This window comes from Diabrotica undecimpunctata, chromosome 7 (assembly GCF_040954645.1).
Source record: "Diabrotica undecimpunctata isolate CICGRU chromosome 7, icDiaUnde3, whole genome shotgun sequence".
NCBI lineage: Eukaryota > Metazoa > Arthropoda > Insecta > Coleoptera > Chrysomelidae > Diabrotica > Diabrotica undecimpunctata.
The window spans coordinates 36,059,107-36,079,840 of NC_092809.1; the positions used below are offsets into that span (position 1 = coordinate 36,059,107).

A 20,734-nucleotide genomic window follows, 5' to 3' on the forward strand; every position below is an offset into this window, starting at 1 on the left:
ACAATATTGTTATGTCATTTTTATTTAGAGAAAAATAAAAAAATCAAACTGTAAGACATAACAAAAACAGAAAAAATGGTAACATGTTTTATAACACAAAATTTTTAGTCTAAACCTAAAAATAGGTATATTTTATACAAAAAATTGGTAAAAACAATATAATTGTAATTCTGCACAAAACCTGCAAATCACAAAAAACGTTAAAAATCTATTCTACCTGGTAAAATTTATACAAATTTTTCAAGAACATTACAAACATATGGGTTTTTGACACGTTATGCATAAATATGCAGTCTTTCTTCTTAATTTAGATGGACAGATGTAGCAATATTTTCTTATTTCAAGCTTTTCTTCTTCGTTAGCCTTATTTTCGGGAATATCAAGGATACTTCCGATCAGTTCTTTCAGCTTCCTTTGTAATGTTGGCATTTCATATCTTTTATGCAAATGTGAGGAAACGAGTTCATCGGCCAGGATTTCTATAAATTTGAATCTAGTCCAATTATTTTCGGGAATCGAAGTAAACATAATGTATTAATTTAATCCACATACGTCTACTATTTTATAAAAAATAGCCATGGGCTATCTATGTGTTCTGCGGCTACAAGAATATTTTACACACTTTTCATCCATCGCGTCTACACTCCGTTTGGTCAAGTTGTAAAAAGAATTTATTTCTGGTAGTCCATTATCTGCATCTACTTCTATGGAATGATGCACGGAAGAATTTTTATTTCTTCGCATTGTTCTAACTTAAGTGAGTTTATGTTGTAGATGATGTACTAAATCAACTGAACTAAACCAGTTGTCGCCAGTTACATTTCTATTAGTTTTGTAATAAGTCTAAATCCATCTGAACCTTTCCCAGCATAAATGTAAGCACCCAGTGTACCCAGTTCGTGCATCAGTTATACATAAAATTTTTATCCCATATTTACAGGGTTTGCTGGGAATATACATTTTAAAGCGACATCTGCCTCTGAAGCCTACCAGCATTTCGTCTACACACATATTTTTCCCAACCTTATATGCATCTTTTAAATTGCTAACAAATAAGTCATCGAATTGTTGGATAGCAGCAGCTGAATTATTCCTTGCTCTTTGTTCTCGGTCCGAGGCATCTAGATATTTAAACTCCATCACTCGTTCTATTATCTGACCTTCCATCTCCAATTTACATCTTAGTAAATTTGCTGTTATAACCATGCATTTTGTCTTTGTTGGGGAAATTAACATGTTCAATTTTCTGGCGGTTATATTAAATTGGTGCAGCATACGTTGTAAATCATATTCACTTTGAGAGAGTAGTATTGCGTCGTCTGCATAGCAGATTATTTTAAGTTGTTTTTCTCCCATTTGGTATCCTTTTTTAGTTCTTACTTTTTTTATTATTTCGTCCATAATCAGGTTGACTCTCCCTATCTTATCCCATTGCCAGCTTCAATAGGGTCGGTTAGTTCTTCTTCTACTTTTACTTTTATTGTGTTGTTTTGGTAGATATTTTCGATCGTTTTGATTATTCTTAGAGGTATGTCTCTTGCATTCAGTAAGTGGATAACGTCTTTCAATTTGACCCGGTCAAATGCCTTTTTAAGGTCCACGAAACATAGATATGCGGGTTTGTTGTATTCTAATGACTTCTCTTGCACTTGCCTTCATTATAAATATACCGTCGGTGCATGATCTTCCCGACCTAAAACCTTGTTGTTCTTCTGCTAGTGTTATAATTTCATTCAATTTATTTGCTATCACTTTGGTTGTTAATTTGAGTGTTGTGTTTAATAAATTAATTTCTCTGTAATTTTCCGGGTCCGATTTGTCTCCCTTTTTCGAAGAGAGGTATTAGGATGCTTGATCTCCATTCTTGAGGAATTCTGTTGTGTTCCATTATTTTTTTAATTAGTTTTAGTAGTTGTTTGGTCAGATCTGGTCCTCCATACTTTAGGAGTTCGTTCGGTATTCTGTAGTCTCCTGGTGATTTTCTATTTTTTAATTTCCTTAATGCTTCCTTTACCACTTCCTCCTCAATGTTTATTTCTTCGTTTGTCGTCACCTCTGGTGTTGGTGGTTCTTCATCGTCACCTTTAGCAAACAGGGATCGAAATTAGTCTACCCATGTTTCCTTCTGAATGTGTTTCGTTTTTATTAGTTCGTTCATCTCCTTTCTTTTTCCTCAGATCATTCTCCATATTTCTTTTTGTGTTCCGTAGAAATCGTGTTCCATCTGTTTTGAGAAACTCTGCCAGTGTTCCTTTTTTATTTGTCTAACCAAACTGTTCGTTTCATTTCTGATTCGTTTATAGTGGTTGTATGCCTGTTGTATTTGTTGTGTTCTGTATTGTAAAAAGGCTTTCTTCTTTTCTTCACATTTTGTCTTCACTTCCTCTCTAAACCATGGTGTTTTCCTTTTTGATATGTTAGTGTTTGTTACTTTCCTCCCTCCGCGTGATTTTGTTGCTGCATTAATTATATTATTTTTGAGTTTTCCCAGCTTTCCTCGATGTTATCGTTTTCTAATATTTTATTCCCAGCGATCTTCTCTGATGTTCTTTTCCTGTATAAGTATTCCGTCGATTCCGTATTTAGTCCTTCGACTTTGATTTTTGTTTGTGTTGGCGCCGCTCTCTTGGGTGGAAGTATTTCAGGATTATTCTTATTTTACATAATACTAGGCTATGGTCGCTACCTACATCTGCTGAGTTGAGGCGTCTTACGTAGTTTATTTTTGATGGATGTATATCTCTGTTAATTATAATATAATCTCTTTCATAATCCCCAATAAGGTTGGTTAAGATCCCCCAATATCATCATCTTTCCTCTGACTTGATCGACTACTTGTTGTAATTGGTCGTAGCACGCTTCCCTTCTTGTTTGAGGCTTGTTATTTTCTGGGCCGTATACTCCGATGATGTTTAGGTCTTCCTTCTCCATTCTTATCTTTGCTGTTACTATTCTTTCTGATATATATTGACACTCTTTGATGTGATTTTGGTACCTTTGGTGTATTAGTAAGGCTACACCTTCTTTGGCACTGTTTTCTTTTGCTACTCCACTGTAGAGTAGTATGTATTCACCTAATTTTGATTGGCCTTTTTCTTTCTTTTTTGTTTCTTGTACAGCACAAATGTCTATTTAAAAATTAATTAAAATCCTTTGTAAAAGGTATATATTTAAAAACCCAAACGGGCTGTGTTAGACAAAACGTTTTCGGAATTCATCATTCCATCATCGGTGTCTAGGAGTACATGAATGTAGCCACTAAATTTATGGGTAAAAATCCGTTAACAAATAATTAGTTACATTTGTTCGACATTATATCTTATAAATAATTAGGATGTTAAAGTTACCGTTGGATTAGGTAACATGGCGACATATGTCTCCACGTTGAAGTTGCAAGTCCTGAGACGGTGTGTCTACGAGGACTATTTGTCTATTTGTTTCTCTTTCAGCACTTGGGTTATTTCTTGGTCCCTTGAGTTCAATGATCTGATATTCCAAGTAGTAATTCTCATCTGGGTTTTGGATGTTTTTCGCTTATCCTTATTTCTTGCCGTAGTCGTCTTCATAGTATCAATCCGGTTCCGAGGCTGTACATTGTTTGTTTGAGCAGTATTTGTTTTTACGATTGGTAGGTTGCTAACCTTGCCAATCACCCTCCACATTTTATCCGGGCTTGGGAGCGGCTGTAGTAACCGCAGAGCTACTCAATCCATCCCGCAATCACCCCAGGCAGTGACAATAAACATAGAGTACAATTTAAAAAATGCAATAAAGGGCATGAAAGAAACAGACATGAAAAAGTAAAAATTGTGGAAGCGCCCACATTGTACTCAATGAAGAAAAATGTGTGACAAATTCATCAGCAGAATGTAGCAGGCTTTGGTTGTCAGTACTAAGTCACCAACAATAATAGCGGCATAAGAAACCCAGTATACAGCACATTTTCTATTATACGCAATAAATATTAAAACACACAACACACGTTCAGTAAGAAGGAATATTTGACACACATACAACAAATATTTACAGTACATATTTACAATACTGTACACTTAGATAATCAGAGTTAGAATTTTTCCATGGGACAAAACATCCCCCCTCATATCTTTTCAGCCAAATGTGGCTATTGACTATAACACCGAACGATTTGCGAGTGGAAATCAAAACGTTAATTTTTTTAGTTAAAATGTAATTGTCATTAGAATCAATTGTAGCCTATTCCCATAGAAATGCTCAGAAAAGACAAATCGTCAACTTCACCAAAAAAAAAAAAAAAAAAATAGCACTACAAGGCCTAAAACCACCGGTACTGGAAGGAACAGAGATTTCATTTTGCCAAAGAAACAAAATACCTTGGGGTGTATTTTGATCATAGGCTTACATGGAATACTCACATTATGAAAACCACACAGAAAGCTACTATGCCCCTGGGCAGATGTAGAAGAATGTGCCGCATTGGAAGATCGGCTGAATCTTCCATCACTTCATATCTTTATACAGGGCGAAGCCAGATCAGTGATGCACAAAATAATCCATATTTAGGCACATATAAGCCAGATGCATGGTGCTGATAACAGAAAGCTAATCGAGGAGCTAAAAGCCGATATTGTGATAGGACAATCTATCGATGCAACAGCTACGAGATATAGCTTTAACAATAAGTTCACAATTGAGATACCAGGCAGAGCAGATTAGAATAAAGGTGTACCCATACAAGCTTCTGCTACCTGGTACACGGATGACTCAAAAACATCGGAGGGTGTGGGAGCTGGCATAGTAGGGACAAATCAAGGGATACATTTCCCGGTATGTCTATCTAAGGATGTGACAGTTTTCTAGGCGGAAATAACGGCAATCCATCACTGCGTGGAAGAAATAGAAAGACAAGAAAGAACATTCTGTTCAGTTGCAATCTTCACAGATAGTAGTCAGGCAGCGCTCAATTCTGTAGAGATCAATTCTAATCTAGAATGGGATTGTGTGTGTGCCCTAAATAAACTAGGAGACCGTAACAATGTTACGGTAATGGGTACTGGGGCACGAGAGTCATAAGGCCAATGAAAAATCAGTTGAAGTGGCCAAACAAGGCTCATCAATGCCATTCATTGGACCAGAACCCTTATGCGGCGTTGCAAAGTCAGTAACAAGAACGGCTACAAGGAAGTGGGTAGCTCACATCTCTGGAATGGTGGAGGAATTCACCAAGAAAAAGACAGGCGAAACAGTTTATTACAGAACATTCGCCAAAATTTACGGCAGACCTAATTAGCAAAGACAGGAAAACAATCAAAGCCATATAATTGGTCTTCTAGTAGGGCACTGTAAGCTGAATAGGCACTTGAAGCTGATGGGATTATCAGATGATGACCTGTGCAGATTCTGTCACTTCGAAGAAGAAACAGCAGAGCACATTTTATGTCAGTGTGACAGTCTGGCAAATGTTCGGTTCTTTGCATTAGGAGAAGAAAATCCACCGGCAAATAGCTATTTGGAAGGTACAGTCTTGAAGATATTAGACTTTATAAAAAGGGTCAGGCTAGAGAATGTTATCTAGGACTAGAGAACCACAATTGATCTGAAAAGATCGCAGTGGAATAGGCCAAAAGGCCACCGTTAAATCTATCTATCTATCTATTCCCATAAAAATATAGTATTTAATAATACTGTTTATTAATATTATGTATAAGTTAATTAAAAACAACATTCTCGACAGAAAAACCGAACTTTCTATACAGTACAATGTAAACTGCAGCAGAGTAGGACTCGACGGCAGACATGACACTTTGGCATTATGGATACGGGTTAGCCCAATATAATAACAAAAAAATCCTATATAAATAAGACAAAGTATATATTAAAAACAGTTTTTATTATTGTATATCATAACTTATATGTGAATAAATTAAATATTTGTCTTGTTATCCTATATAATACTGCCCTAATAAACATAGGTTATAAACATAAAACAGAGATTAATTAATTATTCCTAATTATTTAACAATTAGTAATAAATTCTTAAAATCTTACAAATATAGTTTCATAATATGAATTTTTAATTTTGTATAGTCAATTTTATCTCTCGCCAAATTTAATACAAAAAAGTCACAGATACAGATACTATAGCATGCTTACTACCATAACAAAGTGAATATTGCTGCATATTTGGGTTCGGTTTCGATACTGCAGATATTGACAATCACTCGATAATTTATAAAAAATAACTTAACACAGAAATAAATTATTAACATCACATAGAATAATATTTATATTCTAATGTGGTTGTCTATATCGTTGTGTATATATTTGACGATCGCATCATGGCTGCTTTCATCGGTACAATCTTTTCTATCGACAATACACCTCGTCTCGAAAACGTGTTTAATATACGCTACCGATTTCTTTGGTGTTCTTGTTCTCTCGGTAGATGTAAAGTCGACGCTATAGAGTCCGAATTTGTCTCTGAAAAATAGAAAATAATGTTAGTCTATCTAGTTTCACAAAGTGTCACGAGATGCTGATGTAAAGATTGGGATATTTAACATATGTAAACTTTATTGTATTGGCATTCATAAGTAGTTTTAGTAAATATATAAGATATACAAATAAATTACGATGATTAAATGCCAGTCAATTGATTTATTGAAAGGAAAAAAAATTCTCAGAAATTAACCGACGAAAGATAACCAAAAATGTGTGATATTAAGTGTTCTAAGATTCCTCTTATCTGTTATCTGCTGCATTTTTTTTTCTGGAAATGTGGCATTGTTGCGACAATCTAATATATAATAGTTTTTTTATTAATGAACTAGTAAATTTGCCCGTCGACGGGGGATTCAATCAGTTGTCATCTGCAGTCAGTCATTAAATTTTTAAAAATAATAAACTTTTTTGCATATAATCCAAGTAAATATAAAGTATGATCTGGTGCACTTCTGGCCTGACAGCATGGTTTGTAATATATATGTATAAATATATATATATATATATATATATATATATATATATATATATATATATATATACAAACAACACAGTTTATTAGGGTTGCAGTCAGAAAATTGGCCGGGATGTTAATGAAACCCTCTTATGACTTTTTGTCTAGCTTTCGGAATGGTTTTATTCCTTTTTCAAGACACTGTAATAAGAAAAAGTGTAAATGTTTATAAAATATCACAAATCTTCAGTGCAACTTACTAGTCGTTGAGATTATTTATAAAAGCATAGACACTCAACATTAATAACACACGCATAAAATATAAAATAATGGACAAAATGCATTTTAAAATTCTTTAAAATTTAGGTAAAAATAGTAAAAATTTTGTTGTCATCTTTTACTGGTGTGTTTTAACTCTGGCACATAGAGAACAAAAAGAAAAAATCCTATAATTAAAAAGTAATTAGGTGTACTTAATATCATCTTAGGTGATTTTAATTTTTAAACCTGTCTTAATGGTATGCAACATGTTATGCATATAACTGTAATTTGTGTGGGTACGGGTACAGGTAGATATTAATTTTATTTTGGATGTTTTTCCAGTAAGTAACAATAAATGTTGCTCAGTTTATCTATGTCTGACTTTTTATTGATGCAAGATGTACTCGATTTTATGGAACACATTTCCAAGAAAACACATTTTGAATGGTTCTTTTCCTTTGCCAAAATACAGGAATTCTCGAAATTAAATTCATGTTTCAACGTTAATGCATGTTCTGTCAATGCACATGCATTTATTTTTTTGGTTTTTATATCGCTACGATGTGAGTATTTTGTTACAATTATTACACGGTATAGAATAAACAACATTCGATGACTCCTGTATTGTGAAAGGATCTTTTGTTTTTGTGTATAACTTCGATACCGTTTTCACATTTTTGGTTGTAATTTTTAAATCACTAACATTTTTGAAGATGTTCATTAGCTTCGGTGTCAAAACTAGAATGTAGGGTAGGCAACCATAAGTTATTTTAGATGGTATCACTGATGTGTTCTGTGTCAATGTCAAATGTCGGACCTCATTGTTATGAAAATTTTGGTTGTCAGAAAAATTCTAAGGAAAAGGAGAACCGAAAATGAGTTTATTTAACAGCCCTATAGGATAGGAGTTCTCTTGTAATATAGATCTCAGCTTTTTTAGTCCCTTGTCTCTTAACTCGATGTGTGACAAGTTGATAACCCTAGTTTTCAGGGCCAAAACCAAATTTGTTGTCATCTTGGATGGATGTTAAAAATGAAAGTTTATAAAACGGTTACTAAAACAAGGTTTACGATACCACTCCGTCCTTAGCATGCCATCATTGCCACGATGGATTAGCATGTCTAAAAAAGGAATCATATTATCAGCCTCTCTCTCAACCGTAAACTTTAGGTGTTCACATTGGGCGTTAAAGGTGTTTAACACATCAGTTACTTTGTTTTCAGGGACCGATAAAATCAAATCATCAACATATCGTTTAATAAAAGGTATGTGAAAAGATATCTTTTCTTTACACGTTGTTTTAAGTTCATCCAAAACAAAGTTACATAGTATGGGGGATATTTTGCTGCCCATTGGAGTGCCAAAGATTTGTTTAAAGAAATTGCCATTGAATAAAAAGATGTTAGAGTCAAATATAAATGTTAAAACTCTTATGAAATCATCTAAGCTGATCTTGGTATGCGGAGAGATGCTGTTCCAGTTATTTTTGATGCTGTTAAGAATAGCATCTAGTGGTAAGTTTGTAAACAGTGACACAACATCTAGACTAATCAGTATATAATTATTCGGAACTTTAACATTGTTAATGAAATTACTAAAAGTGAAAGAATCTCTAATATAGAATTCATTAGATTCGTTATAGGCAATTGTGAGGATATCTGTGAGGTGTTTAGCAAGTTTACTATTAGGAGCATCAATGGAAGAGACAATAGGTCTCATTGAAATAGTGGGTTTGTGGGATTTGACTGGCGTCGTTAGTTTACTAGACGAACGATGTGACCTGTCATCATAGCCTTTTATATAGATAGATAGTTTTCCTTTTTTTGTCAAATTCTTTGCAGAGTTGCTTTCTCGAATCTGTTCTTAGTTGCTTTAGTACAGTTTTAAAATTTCTACATATATATTTACTTGTTACTTGCTTTCGAGTTAAAGTCATTTGTCTTTTAGTTCTTTTCTTATAAAGCAATTTTAGTTGTTTTTTTTGTGCTCATTTTTTATATTGTGATTAGTTAATTGACCCCAATTTCTATCGCCTGTGGATAGCTGTAGTAATATTAAGAAATCGCTAAGAAACAACACTAAATCGAGAACAGAAGATGCACAAACGTTAATGCTTACTTGTATCCCATGTACCATTCAAAATTATCCATCAAACTCCAGGCTGTATATCCCATGACGTTAGCTCCATCGTCCATCGCATCTCTTAAATTGCTCAGTGTTTCCTAAAAATGCGAGAAATTAAAAACAAAATTTTTATAAACTTTTAAAAAATACAGAATAAGTATCTACCTGATAGTAATGGATCCTACGGTCGTCTTCAAGCGAGGTGCCATTATCAGCATAACCATTTTCAGTAATGAATTGAGGAATGTTATCGTAAGTTTTTCTTATCCAGTTGACCAGTTTTCTCATTGACCAAGGGACCGATTTTAACCAATCTGCGGCTGTCTTCTCCCAATGTTCCGGTTGATATTGGTAGGTTTCTGAGTCTGCTTCCCATGAGATTTCAGTTCTGTTCTTATCTTCTATGTGACGCACCAAACCTGCTGTGTATTGATTGAAACCCAGGTAGTCTATTGTTCCCTTGATGTATTTGATTTCTTCGGCAGTGAATTCTGGTAGGCGTGATTGGCTAAAACCTTGAGCTAGACTTCTTCGGGCTATGAATTGTTTCATTTGCCACGGGTAGTCACCTTTGATGATTGGGTTGGCGTACCATCCAATCTGTATAAGAAATAAAATATGTTTTACTTTTATATATGTTTTACACATTACAACCAAATTAAATGATACTGAAGAAATTACACGCTAATTTATTTGGCAGAAAAGTTGTGACTACTAGGATAAGGAATTTACTATTTAGGTTGGGAATAAGCCACAATTTTACTTTAAAATTAAGTTTATTTGACGTTTCCATTTTTACTTCGGAAAAAAAACCATCTTGATAAAGAGAAAAAAAATCAAGGAAGCGGCTCTAATTATGTTAAATGAATCTAATTGCATCAAATTCCTCGGCAAAATACAGTAGGATCTGGTTACCCATATTAAAAAAGGAAATCAATAGAAGGAAAATACCACTATTAGTAGGTCAACAAAATAACAAGGATACGTTATTTATATTTTAAAACAACAAACATATAAAATCAGAGTTTGGTGTTATTATTTTTTAAAGACAAACCATGCTATGATTTTTGTGACGGATATTCTTATAATTGATTTCATGTAAACGAAAGAAACTATCTTTCAATGAAGTCGTCCCAGGAACGCAACTCATACCTAAATATTGGCAATATCATTTTAACGTCTACCTTAACATATATATATATATATATATATATATATATATATATATATATATATATATATATATATATATATATATATATATATACATATTATCCTGTAGTGATCCGTTCCCAAGTTAATATGCTCCTTTTCTAACTTGACTGCACCGTACTGAAGACCACCAATAGTCAGGAATACGTATATACGGTTGCCTTCCATCTTATACACATATTTTATTACATATTTTTTTCCATTGTTGCGAGCTATGTCGGCTTTGGCTTTTAAAAACTTGGTTATTTTCCTCCATTTTTTTCAGTCTCTTGCTTTCTCTCTCGAATTTCTCACGCCTATTTCTGACAAGTCTTGTTTTACAGCTTCCAACCATTTCTTCTTTGGATGTCCTCTTCTTTTTCCCCATTCCTCCCGCCTTCAGTATTGTTTTTACATTTTGATTCTCTGGCATTCGCATAATGTGACCAAGCCATCTAGCTCTTTGGGCTCGTATTTTTGCCGTAATTGCTGGTTTTCCATATATCCTTATTATTTCTTTATTCGTTCATCTTTTCCAAATATTCTCTACCGCCTTTATTCGTCCGAAGATTTTTCTTAGCACCTTTTTTTCCCTGATCTCTACTTTATTTTCTTCCTGCTGGTTCATAATCTATGTTTCACAGGTATACATTACTGTGGGTCTGAGTATTGTCTTGTAGACTCGCAGTTTAGGTGTTTTTACACATTTTTTGCTTTCAGTAATGAATTTAGTGACCCTATCGCTCTGCTTCCCTTCATTAATCTTTTGTCTATCTCTTTTTCTTATTTTCCTGTGTTTTTTATGGTTACTCCTAAGTATTCAAATTCTGACACATTTTCAAAACTATAGACAGTCTCTGCTCCCTTCATTTTGACATATTTGTTATTATTTGTTATATCTCCTCTCATTTCCATATATTGCGTTTTTGTTTGGTTCATTATTAATCAGTATTTTCTCGCTTTTTCTTTAAATTTCTGGAAAAAAATTTCTAAATGTTTTTTTTTGTTCTCGCTAGTATTCCCACACCATCTGCGTACGCTATGCACTGTTCCCTGCTATTGACAATAGTCCTGTTTTTGCTTATATTTGATCTTCTTACGACTTGTTTTAATACTAGGTTAAATAAACTCGTTGATAGCGGATCCCCTTGTTTTATATATCTAATATATGTCTAAATTGTCAATATAAATGAGTCATATAAAATTAAATTAGAAAATAAAACTAAATTAGATTAAAATCCATAAGGAAACCAAGTTCCTGTAGCTGGTTGTATACCGAGTATCACAAAAAAATGATTTAAAAATTCGTTTATAAAAAGTATATATTAAAACACCCTATCGGGCTATATCACAGAACGTTTTCGGAATTAATATTCCATCATCAGTGCTATCCTAAAAGTACATAACCACTTTAATTAAATAAAACATGAAATTTAAAATTTTGACCAAGGTTAATACAAAAATGTGGTTAATACTTACTGGATCTACATGTTTTGAGCCAGTAAATACTTGGGTAAAAACCCTTTAAATGTTGTTAAATTGAATTTTAGTTACATTATTTGATTTTGTATACTAGGATGTTTAAGTTACAGCAGGAATAGCTAACGACTCCACTGGATGTTGCTAGTCCTGAGACAAAGTGTCTACAAGGACTTGTTCCTGAGACTTGTTGTGTACTTAAGGAAAGAGTCGTATAATTCCTAGACGCTCACCTTGACATTCCAGATTACCAATTTGACAGCAATTTTTATTTCACAATCACTTAACGAAAGAAAACACGTCATAGGGATATTCCTAGATGTCCAGAAGGTATTCGATCAGGTCTGGCACACAGGCCTGATCGAAAAACTTCACCTTGTTGGATTGCCCACACTTTTCGTTAAACTAATAAATTCCTATCTCTCCAATTGGTTGATCAGGATCAAAGTTGGTGACATTCTATCCACACCCCTTACTCCACAAGCTGAAGTACTCCAGGGCTCAATTCTTGCTCCAATATTATACACAGTCTACAATAGTGACATCCCTCGCCCGCAGCATAGATCGGAAACTGCACTTCTCACGTCAGGGCCACACGGAAAGCTTTGACAATTGTCTGTATTCGAAATAGCACAAAACTACTTAGACCGAGTTATTAGGTGGGGCAATAAATGGAAGGTGACCATAAACGCCTCCAAAACACAACTAATCTTATTTAAATCCTCCAATTGTCGCGATGTTTATAGCCGGATAACTCTGTTAGGAGAGGACCTTATTCTCAGAAACTCGGTCTCCTATTTGGTAGTTCATTTTAGCAGGACTCTCAACTGGAAAACCGACATTCAAGATACCCTAGACAGGGTGAGGAAGAGGTTTGAACTCATAGCAGTGCTGGCCCGTAAAATGTGCAGGACGCCTTCTAAAACATTATTACACACATACAAAACCTTTATAAGACCGATAAGCGAATACACGGCATGCGTCTACGCATCACTTATTAACTACCAAATTAACACCATTATGGCCACCAAAAGGAAAATCCTTAGATTCTGCATGAGTAAGTGCAGATACTATCCATCAGCACACATACATTAGGTAGCCCATCTAACACCAATTAAGGACAGAATCCAATCCCTTAGCAGGAGGTATGTCCTTCGAACCATCATAGGCTCGTACAACTGAGCCAAACAAACATTAAAGATGCCTTGCTATCGCCAAGGGCAAATACTCGCCAGGGTTCCTAAAAGAAAAGTTCAGTTCCCTCCAGCTAAACTTCTACACAACACTGGACACGAACTTCTTGGTGAGTATTTTAATATTCTAGAATCATTCCCCATTAAATATCGTAGCTAACAACTGCATACCAAAAACGCTGATTAAGAACCGTTCCTAGTATGGCTGGTAACCACTGAAGTATCTCCTTCGACTTATTTGGCGTTCTTCACCAATAATTCTTCTTGTGCGCTTCATCATAATATATCATCCACATCACACACGCCACCTTCTAAACCCCAGCTTTTTAGCAATCCACTACATCTCCACAAGCATCCATCATCACGTTTATCACACCCCTTTTACTCCGCAAAAAAAGGAGTACCTCTTCCTTGAAGAGGCGATAGCCTAAACAAGGTAAAACTCTGGATCGATCGAAATTGGGGGATAATACACTATTTTGTGTAAAATTTTGTGGAGAATCCAAATCTGTGTTCAGAATGGCATTTTGGTTGAGAAACATAATGAGAAACTGCAGAAAACTGTTAAAGAAGATGTAAAACCGTTTAAGTGAATGTTATACTGTTTATAAATATATACTGTGAATAATTTTTGTCATTATTACTTATTTTTAAGCAACCATAAAAAGTATTATGAGTCACATCATTTTATTTAGCAATTGCTGATAATAATAAATAGAAATTTCGAAAATTGGGAACGATCCTTTATATTAAGGTAGATATATATTAATAATACTTTTTTAGGAATTTGGCTTTTTTCCAGGACACATAGTTCTTACAAGTAAATGAAAATTTCAAAAAAAAATTAAATAAATATAGAGTTTTATTAATTTATTTTGTATTATCTGTAGGTGTAACAATTTACGACTAATAAATTACAATTGTGAACATTGCAAGACAATGATTTTTTCAATTACTCAAGACATCTAATAAATTGCTGAAAAATCATATTGAAATAAACAATTTTGTGGGAAATCCAAATATGTGTTCAATGGCATTTGGGTTGAGAAAATAATGAGAAATTGCAGAAAACTGTCAAAAATACGTAAAATTTCGGAAAAATTGGTAGTTTGGCCATTCAAGTTAATTTAATACCATTTTCTTTGATATAAGAATTCTACTTATGTTTTCATCTAAGTATATGCTTTTTAACAACTTTTTCTAAATTTTAAAAGAAAAAAAGATATGTTTTTGAGATATGATTTTTAAGATAAAGAGGGTTTTTCAAAATTTCTGAATTTTTCTTGACAGTTCCTATCGGGAATACCGGGATCCTATCCAGCAGAAAATTTTACATCGTAAATGTATTTTGGCATATTTTTTTTAAGCACCTAGATCCCGTTCTGCAAGAAAAGTGATAAATACAGGAAAAATTTCTTTACTTGGAAAAATTTAATTATCCGTATAGAACTATTAGGACTATTAGGTTATTTTGACCCTAGAAAGTTGAAATTTGGTAAATCCCCATATTCTATAGTGTAAGATACGCCTGTAAAATTCAGCCCAAATCGAGAGGGGACGCCTAACTAACTTTGAATAGTGGACTTGGAATTACCCTACGAGAAAAACCGAAATGGAAATTAATTGAGGATGCTATAATTGTGTACCCTAAAAGCCATACATTTCATACATTTGGCTGCGAACGTATACAAATAAAATCCTATTAAAAATAATTATATAGACTCACCGTGAACTGAATGGCCCTCTCAGCAGCAGCTTTGTCCAATTCACTGTCCGTCTCAGGCTCCATCCACATCGAATCCACAGTAATGCCTACAAAGCCTCGTTGTTTTTGTCTATATTCATCGTCGTACATGTGCCACACTTTAGCGTGAGCTTTAATAACGTTGTGGGTACATAAGTACTCTCCAATACCATGTGACTTAATGGCAGGAGCCTTCCCTCCTGATCCGTAGCCTTGCTGGCAGGTTTGTTTCGGTTCGTTGAAAGTTATCCAATACTTGACATCATCACCAAAGTTTTCGTATAGTATTCTCGCGTAATCTGCGAACTTGTCGACTATTAGTTCATTCGTCCAACCGCCTATATTCTCCAAAGATTGTGGGGTGTCCCAATGGTGCATAGTAACCAAAGGCTCGATGCCGTGATCCTTCAATTCTTTAATCAACTTCTTATAATACTGAATCCCAAGTGGATTGATTTTGTTGTTTAAGCCGCTTGGCAGTATTCTGGACCACGATATCGAAAAACGATAATGGTTGACTCCCAAATGCTTCAGCATAGCCACATCCTCTTTATACTTGTGGTAAGAATCACATGCTACGTCACCGGTGTGGCGGTCGAAGATTGGAGACAACGGGGAATGACTTAAATGGTCCCAATTGTTTTCTCCCTTACCGTCTTCATTCCAGCCCCCTGGAAAGTAATAAAAAGTGTTAAGAAATGATCTTTTGCAACAAAATTAATGCAAAAATTAAGTTAAGTAAATATTTGCAGAAATGCAAGCATAAGAAAGTAATTGTTGGATGCTTGTCTAGCTTTAGATTTATATACAGGGTGTTTCAAAAAAGCTAACCCCGTCTCTAGGGTAGGTAAAAACTGAAAAATAATTGGGGTTTGCTTAGTAAAAAATTTTTGTAACGCCATCCGTTTTCAAGATACAGGGCGTTGAAGAAAAAAAAAATTTACGCATTTTTTACGATTTTGTCGAAACTACTGGCAACATTGTAATTAAATTTTATACGAATATGTTTTGGAAGCTGATACATCCCATGAATTTGTTTTTATATCTGATTCTCATAGAAAGCGCTAGTTACACGGATCGTACTAAGTATTAGTCAATATAACTTTTTTAAGAGTATAATTATTAATCAAAATTTCAAGTGAACTTAAACATCATTTAATTTTACACGAACTCTTGGTAAAACTCGATAATGTGTACCGTTTTCGGAATATTTTGATTTCAAAATTATGAGGTAATAATTGATGCTGGTATAAAATAGTTATTAATTAAACAAAACTCACAAGAAGAAAATTAAATTAATGACTAAGAACATAAAATAAAATTCAATGACAGTAAGTGTTCAAAATGCCCTCCGTTTTCGCGAATACACAAGTCTATTCTTTTTTCTAAAGATTCCATTACCCTTCTAAACGGTAGGGGATCAGCTATGATGTCATTAAATTACGTTGAATTCTTTCTTCCAATTCTTGGCGTGAATTTACCTCTGTAGCATAGACTTTTTCCTTAACATACGACCAAACTGCGTAGTTCAAAGAATTAAAATCGCATGACTGAGAAGGCCAATGAATCGAAGCTTCTGCACCTCTACCAATCCATCGATTCGGAAAATGATCACTCAACCAATTACGACACCTTCTATCAAAGTGTGGTGGAGCTCCATCGTGCATAAAAAATAAAGATCTTCGTTAGTTTAGCGTTAAATCTTCTAATATCTCGAATAAGGAATTGTTTAAAAAATCAAGATACATATCACCATTTAAATTTCCAGGTAGAATATGATAACCTATTAATTTGTTATCTAAAGTTGCTGCCCAAACATTAACTTTAAACCTATTAATTTGTTACCTTAAGTTGCTGCCCAAACATTAACTTTAAATTAGTGTTGGTATTGTGATACCCTTTTGACTCGTGGATTCTCATCACACCAGTAGTGTGCATTATGGGAGTTAAACATACCTTGTCGCGTAAAGGTGGCCTCGTACGTAAAAAGAATGCATTTTAAAAAATTTGGATTGTGGGCTGTTCTTTGTTGCAATGTTTCACAAAAATCCACTCTAACCGGTAGATCATCTGGCAAGAGCTCTTGGACTTGTCTGTAATGATAAGGATGTAATTGCTGTTCTTTCAGTATCCGCCAAGTACTTGAAGAAGAAGTATTTGTTTGTCTTGCTATATTCCTTACGCTAACTGTTGGATCTTGATCAAGTAAATTTAAAATATTATTTTCTTTATTAATTGTTCTTGTTCTTCTTGGTCTACCAGAATTTATTTTATTTGGTCTCACATTCCCAGTTTCTCGACAACAGTCACAGCTGCACTAGAACATCCTAAACATTCGCCTAAGGTTACTAAAATGTCAGTGTATTCAATTGAGTACATTTTGATTTGATTTTACAAATAACAAGGTTTCAAAACTCTAATTATTGTTGATTTATCGTCATAACAATCAATAAATGTCAGATTTCCATGGCACACTTGGAGAAAATAGAGGTATACCTATTAGAACTTTATCATTACTACCAGCATCAATTATTACTTCATAATTTTCAAATAAAATATTCCGAAAACGGTACACAGTATCGAGTTTTACCAAGTGTACCTTTTTCGTGTAAAATTGAATGATGTTTAAGTTTACTTGAAATTTTGATTAATAATTATACTCTTAAAAAAGTTATATTGACTAATACTTAGTACGATCCGTGTAACTAGCGCCCTCTATGAGAATCAGATATAAAAACAAATTCATGGGATGTATCAGCTTCTAAAACATATTTGTATAAAATTTCATTACCATGTTGCCAGTAGTTTCGGCAAAATCGTAAAAAATGCGTAAAATTTTTTTTTCTTTAACGCCCTGTATCTTGAAAACGGATGGCGTTACAAAAATTTTTTACAAAGCAAACCCCAATTATTTTTCAGTTTTTTACCTACCCTAGAGACGGGGTTACCTTTTTTTGAAACACCCTGTATACATTAAGTTACGTATTACTAAGAACATTTTCTTACATTCACTATGGTTATAAATGTTATATATATAAAGGTTAGAACTTCTACCGGCAGTTTAAGCGGTTGTTCTTGTAAATGATTCAATTTATTCGTGTAATTTTAACGTACCTTCTATCTGGTATGCAGCCGTCGCGGTACCGAACATAAACTTAGGGGGGAATTTTTTCGTGTTCAGTGTTTGAGTGCTCCTAAAAAATATAAAATGTAGATTTACTTTTATGTACCTAAAGTATCAAAGTACCTACAAAGATAATCAATTAAAATATACAGAGCGCTGCAAAATTGGTCAACGCAGCTTGAATTTAAAATTTGTGCTTGTTATTAATCGTCACAAGACAAAAATTAGTCAAGACCTTTACGAATTTGAATATAAACTAATTCTTTTGGTTCTAATACAGTTAAAAAAGTGAATATAAAGAATCATGGGCTCTATATGACCTTTCAATCCAAGAAAATTCGCTAGAAAACTCAGAAAAATGACTACATGAATGACTAAGTGACTACAAGTGAGTAAGTTCTTGTATATATTTTTAATAATATTTACGGGATTGCTTACTGAGGTTGTTTGATAGTAGACCTAGATAGTAAATTGTCTTACATTTAACAGCCAGCGCAAAGACATATATAATCATTCTTAAATTACAAATTTTATTTCCATGAGTTTTATGATTGAAATCAGTGATGTTTTCAACTTTTCAGGGAAGTTTTTCTTGGTGATGTCTAGATCCAATACCATACATTACATAAAAGTCACCTCAGAACTTAGAACCAACATGTCGTGATATAAATTAATCTAATATAAAAAATGGAGTTTTGCTAAGAAGACAGATGCAAATTACAAAAACCTAAACACTTAATGGTTTTCACGACTTAAAATATGAATGCACTTTCCTTGATTGATATCCTTATCCATTCAGGCGACAAAATATTGGCAATATAAGATTGGAAGAAGTGATCCGGATACGGAGACTAAGCAACATGAAGATATAGTACGATAAATATGGGTGGATATAATCAATGGAATAATAGTTATAAAAACAAACTAGGCCGAGAACAAAAAACTTTATATAGCAATAGCAATTTGACCAATAGTGGATGTACAACTAATAAATTATCTAAAACGTCGTTAGAAAAATACCTTAATTGCAAATACAGAATTCAAAATTGAAGGGAAGAATTAGGATAGAACAAATTAAAAAAAAAACTGTACTTACTTTGCAAAAACTACTACCACTAAAATCGATGAAATTGTTGTAAACTTCATACTAGATTCACTACTTTTAGAATATAAAAAAAAATAATACACGTAATTATATTTGATTCCTGCTCTATTTAGTGGTCAGTTTATATAGCAAAAAACTCACGCGATTCGACGTTCACGAGGATTTTGCAGTTTCAAAATTATGCTAATGACGTCTAAAACTTAGAACAGAACCGGGTCTACAACACATACTGCAACTGGTGAAGAAGTGTTCTAATATTTTCTGTAAATAAAACACAGATTGCAAAATTAATTCTTTGATCTAGACCATCTGTAGCCAGATCCTGAATTTTAGGTTTTATTTTTTCTCTAGTATCTTTTCAAACTTTCATAACTTCTGTGTTCTCATCAAAAATCTTTATTTAATTGCGAATTTAATTAAACAATCTCCTCGTTCGTTACGTTGACGTATTCTGAAGGTTACAAGAACTTCACTTGTACACTTGATATTAAGGACATACAAAAAGATACTAGATCTCTTTAGATAATAGAAGAATCAGCGACATATGATAGTCCAAAAAGAGTCGACGAAAAACAAAACCAGAAACTGACAGAAGCTGTAATGCAAAAGTAAAAAGTGAAATTCAATTTAATCTTTAGCGTAACATCAATTCTTTTCTTCTTTAGGTGCCGTCTTCTTAGCGAAGGTTGGCGATGGCCTCTGCAAAGTCTTCCCTATTTTGGGCTTTCCTTATTAAACTTTGAAAGTCTAATCCTGTCCAATCTTTGATGTTGCGCAGCCAAGTCATTTGTTGTCTACCTGGGCCGCGTCTACCTTCTATAATAAGCTGAAGGAAGTTATACCTGTTGTGTCTAAATTTGTGTCCAAGATAAGACGTTTTACGCTTCTTGACAATTTCTGTGAGTTTACGTTCTCTATTCAGACGCCTTAAAACTTCTTCATTTTTAACGCGGTCGGTCCATGGAATTTTCAGCATACGACGAAATACCCACATCCCAAAGCTCTCTAAACGTTGTAACGAGCTGACTGTTAACGTCCAAGCTTCCACGCCGTGTAACAGTACACTATATACATAACACTTTATTATGCAGTATCGTAGGGACAAATCAAGATTACGGGTAGTGAGTAACTGTCGCATCTTTAAGAAGGTGAACATCAATCCTGGGTTTTATCTCGTAGGGTTTTGTTAGATTCCTGTTTCAAAATACATCTTAATTTTCTTAAATAAACAAATATGCAAAGGTGGCAGTTTATATGTTAAAAAACACTGGGATATTTAGTTATCAGTAGGCTAACAAGAATATAGGCCAGGACCGATAATTAATCAATAGTCTAATAAAAAAAAAAGTTAAATGACAAAGTTGTGGGTAATAAAAAGATCTACTTCGTCTTCTTGTAGTGCCTGTCCGTTTCGGATGTCGGCGACCGTTATGGCAATCTGTATTTTGCTTTTCTGAAAAGATTTGTGGTTATTATGTTGAACCACGTACGTATGTAGATTTTTCAGCCAGGAAATCCTTCGCCCTTCTGGTCCTTATTTTCCGTTTACTTTTCCTTGTAGGATTGATTGCAGCAACC

At 33.9% G+C, this 20,734-nt stretch overlaps 1 protein-coding gene across 2 annotated transcripts; it reads right to left on the bottom strand.

Moving 5' to 3' along the window:
- Nucleotides 1-5,850: 5,850 nt before the first annotated feature.
- Nucleotides 5,851-19,307, bottom strand: LOC140445189 (myrosinase 1-like). Of its 2 annotated transcripts, XM_072537067.1 has the most exons (6): nt 19,148-19,307; nt 18,042-18,121; nt 14,910-15,598; nt 9,486-9,920; nt 9,315-9,418; nt 5,851-6,459 (listed from the first exon to the last, which is right to left on the bottom strand). In XM_072537067.1, exons 1-6 carry the CDS (start codon nt 19,195-19,197, stop codon nt 6,264-6,266), a joined length of 1,554 nt encoding a protein of 517 aa, XP_072393168.1. In that variant the 5' UTR covers nt 19,198-19,307; the 3' UTR covers nt 5,851-6,263. The 2 variants fall into 2 exon arrangements, with proteins under 2 accessions (XP_072393168.1, XP_072393169.1); XM_072537068.1 differs by lacking the exon at nt 18,042-18,121 and having other exon boundaries at nt 19,148-19,288.
- Nucleotides 19,308-20,734: the final 1,427 nt, after the last annotated feature.

Excerpts from the sequence above, each read along its gene's own strand:
- LOC140445189 (XM_072537067.1), bottom strand. The coding sequence starts at position 19,197 with ATGAAGTTTACAACAATTTCATCGATTTTAGTGGTAGTAGTTTTTGCA. Across the intron at positions 18,122-19,147 it reads GTGGTAGTAGTTTTTGCAAA|GAGCACTCAAACACTGAACA; the intron begins GTAAGTACAGTT and ends TATATTTTTTAG. Across the intron at positions 9,419-9,485 it reads GTAGGATCCATTACTATCAG|GAAACACTGAGCAATTTAAG; the intron begins GTAGATACTTAT and ends TCGCATTTTTAG.